Source organism: Phycomyces blakesleeanus (assembly GCF_001638985.1).
Source record: "Phycomyces blakesleeanus NRRL 1555(-) unplaced genomic scaffold PHYBLscaffold_35, whole genome shotgun sequence".
NCBI lineage: Eukaryota > Fungi > Mucoromycota > Mucoromycetes > Mucorales > Phycomycetaceae > Phycomyces > Phycomyces blakesleeanus.
This window is the reverse complement of record NW_017265165.1, coordinates 353,742-357,305: the sequence shown is the minus strand read 5'-3', so window position 1 is coordinate 357,305 and position 3,564 is coordinate 353,742. Positions and strand designations below refer to the sequence as shown.

General features: G+C 43.1%; 1 protein-coding gene across 1 annotated transcript; it reads left to right on the top strand.

Annotated features, from left to right (window-relative positions):
* Positions 1-1,091: 1,091 nt before the first annotated feature.
* Positions 1,092-3,432, top strand: PHYBLDRAFT_175140 (hypothetical protein; the record flags this gene model as incomplete). The annotated part of the gene is made up of 3 exons (XM_018437421.1): positions 1,092-1,689; positions 1,733-1,953; positions 2,362-3,432. 3 exons carry the CDS (start codon positions 1,092-1,094, stop codon positions 3,430-3,432), a joined length of 1,890 nt encoding a protein of 629 aa, XP_018284632.1.
* Between the last annotated feature and the right edge of the window lie 132 nt (positions 3,433-3,564).

Below are 3,564 nucleotides of genomic sequence, written 5' to 3'. Positions count from 1 at the left end.
CTTCAGTGGTAGAGGGATGCATGCAATTTATGCCTAACCGCAAGGCACCAGGCCCAGATCACATCAGAGCAGAAATGTTGAAAGTAATTCGACCACAAATTGCTCCACTACTCTCACTCTTGTTCACCATCTGTTGGCAATGGTCATATGTACCTGTTATTTGGCGTCAGGCTCAAGTTTTTCCCATTTACAAAAAGGGAGATCCATCAATTGCTGCTAACTATCGACCTATTTCACTAACTTCTGTTGTGCGGAAACTGATGGAAATGTGTATTTCTCCAGTGCTTCACAAGTTTTCCCCTCCTCTGGATGTTGCTCAGGGTGGTTTCCGTCCTAGACGTGGTGCCATGGACCAAGCTCTCTGTCTGCATGACCTCATGAAAGCACACTTCCACCGCCATCACCATTATCCTGTTGTTGCATTCTTAGACATAAAGGCAGCTTATGATACAGTAGACCGACGAGTCATTTGGGATGCTCTTGCTAGACGTCACACACCACCAGCTTTACTTGGACTTCTTGTCAATATGTTTGATAATGTCTCTATATCTGTTCTTCTTGGCAACTTCTCTTCTCATTCTTTTTCTCCCACCACAGGTGTCCTTCAAGGTTCCGTTCTCAGTCCACATTTGTATTCAATCTATATCAACTCCCTGCCACCAATACTCCGCACAGTTGCATCACCACTCACCTCAACACATATTCCATCAACCTCTCCTTCCTCATTGGATGCTTACAATTCTCTTCTTGCCCCATCAGATGCAAATGACTTTCAACACATTCACTTGCCTACTGCCATTAACAGTCTTCTTTTTGCTGATGATGTTGCCATCTTTGGCTCTGCCACTGATGTTCAGAGTATGCTTGATCTTGCTGCCCAACACTCCTTCCAGCTTGGCTACCGTTGGAGTCCTTCAAAATGTGCTGTACTCTATCCTCCTTCACGATCTTTACCACGTTCTACTATCTCTCTGTATGGCGAGTTGCTTCCTGCAGTAAATGAGTTTATATACTTGGGTATACCTTTCTGTAACAAAGGCATCTTTGGACCGTCTGTTGTCACTCATCGTCGTTCTGGAGCATTGGCTGCTATGGCAACTCTTACTGCTGTTGGTGCATGTAGATCTGGTTTCAGTTTGCTCTTAAGTTCACGTCTGTTCAAAACCTTTATACGACCAAAATTCGAGTATGGTCTTGCAATCACATGTCTTTTGCAAAAAGATGTTTTACTTCTAGAGAAAATTCAAGATAAATGCTTGCGAATGATTGTTGGTGGCCATGCAACTTCATCTACTGCAGTCTTGAAACATATCTGCAACCTGCCCAGTATGGCTTTTCGCGTTGACATTCTCAAAACAAAATTTTGTCTTCGGGCACACACTCTTCCTTCTGGTTGTCTTCTCTCTCTGCTCCATTCTCATCATCTCCAAGCATCAACACTATCCACTCTTCACACAAACCCTCTTTTTGCCAGCATTCCCCCTGATCTTAATTGCTCCAGCCGCATAAAACTATCCAAGCACTTTGAGTCTTTTAGACAAGAAAAGTTTGCTCACTTTCATCTCACCAACACTAAGATTCTCATCCAAGCTTGCCGCCCTCTTCTTGAAGTTGATCCTGTATTGTTTCTTTCTGCTACACACATAGAACGTGGCCGTCTAGTACGTTGGAGAATGGGCTGGTTGCCTGGTAAGCCAAAGGAGTGTGCATGTGGCTTTGATCATACTTCAAGACGCCATCTCCAATTCTGCATCACAATCCCATCTCAGCTGTTCTCTCAACTTCCAGCACCACCCACAGATGAAGACAACATCATTGACTTTGCTATATCAGCACTACCAATCTCGTCTACACATCCAAGCCCTCTATATTGGAAAGCTCTTCTTACAATACTATGGCATATTGACATGCTATGCAATCCTAATGGCAACTACACACATGAAACCGATCATGGTTCTCTCTGGCACTAGCTCTAATAATTTAATATCTGTTTTCTTTTACTTCTTTTCTTCTTATTTTTGTCTTCTCATTCATGAAAGGTTTCTAGATCTGCAATTCTGTCTCCTCCCTTTCACTGTTACAACTTTTTACACAGCTGCAAAGTGGAGAGCAGGTTCAGTCTTTTAGCTTAGTATTGTTTATTTCTCTTCTTCTATTCATTTTTTTGTCTTTTGTGATCCTTTTGGACTTTTTTTTTTCTTTTTCTTTTGTACTTGGGAGGCTATATGATCTATAGATCGCCAGCGATATCTCCTTAATAAAAATAATCTTTAACCTGAGCCAAGAAGGCACTGCTCTTTCGCTTAAGCATTGTATTTACCTGGTTCTACAATTTTATTTTTGACGAATCCACATATAAAGTGTATCCATCCATCAACATCTTTACGCAAAACGATCCATCCATCACGAAAAACGTACCTCCCATTGCCAAAAGTAGTGCAGTCCTTGTCCTTGGTATCCCAGCTGTCAGCAAAAAAAATTTCAGCTCAATCAGACAACATCACGCCATCTGCATTCTCAATCCCAATGGCCAATTTGCAAATCGGCAACATTCAGGGATTGCCAACCGAGCTTACCTCATTCCTGACAACATTGCAGGCACAAATCATGAATGTGCAAAACAGAACCGACCAGTTGGAGCGACTTGCAGCAGAGAATGCAAGACTAACTACTGAATTAGAGCATGCTAGAACAACAATTGCTAATCTGCAGAAGCAATTAGGATCTCAGAGTGCACCTGAAAAAAACTTTTCAGAAATTTCACTTTCGAACCCAGCCGGCGCAGTAGGTGCTCCTGACAAAAACAAAGAACCAGGTCTGGAAGCCTCCACTTGGGCTAGTAAAGCCAGTGTTTCTCTTCCTGTAACTGCCCCAAAAATGTCTACTGTTCCCTCTGCTCGCCGTATTGCAGCTTCTGTTCGTATGTTTGCTCTTCCCTCTGGTCCTTCAGGTTATGAATATGTTTATATTCCAAGATCAAGACGCCTTAAGCACAAAGAAGTCCGTTCCTCTCTCCGCACTCTTGGTGTGGATTCTTCTCGACTTTTGGACATTAACTTCCCAGCCAGAGGTGTCATTGGCATCCTTGTTCATGTCCAGTATGCTGATACATTTAAGGCCAAACTGACAACTGCTTCTGTTGAGATTTTGGACGCATTTGATCCACTTGATCCTGATAATGTTGCTGATCCCAAGTATGCATCTCTGTCCACTCATGAACTTGCCAACACTGCTGCCATGCTTCACCATGATAGATGTCTCCAAGCCCTACAGTTCTTGCGCCCACACGTTGCTATCCCAGTTGGTCACTTCTTTTGTGAGGAAGGGTGGATCAGTGAAGATGAAATACCAACACGTACTACTCTTACCAATGCTACTGGCGGGTCTTTGTTCAAACGTCAGCGCAGCTCATCAGTCACTATGTCTGAATGAGTAATCTCAATATCGGATTATGGAATGCCAATGGCCTGCAACCCAGAGCCATTCAAGATACCCTTCAACACTGTCAGTCCTTACATATGCTCTTCATTACAGAAACATGGCTTCTCTCTCCCTCACATCTTC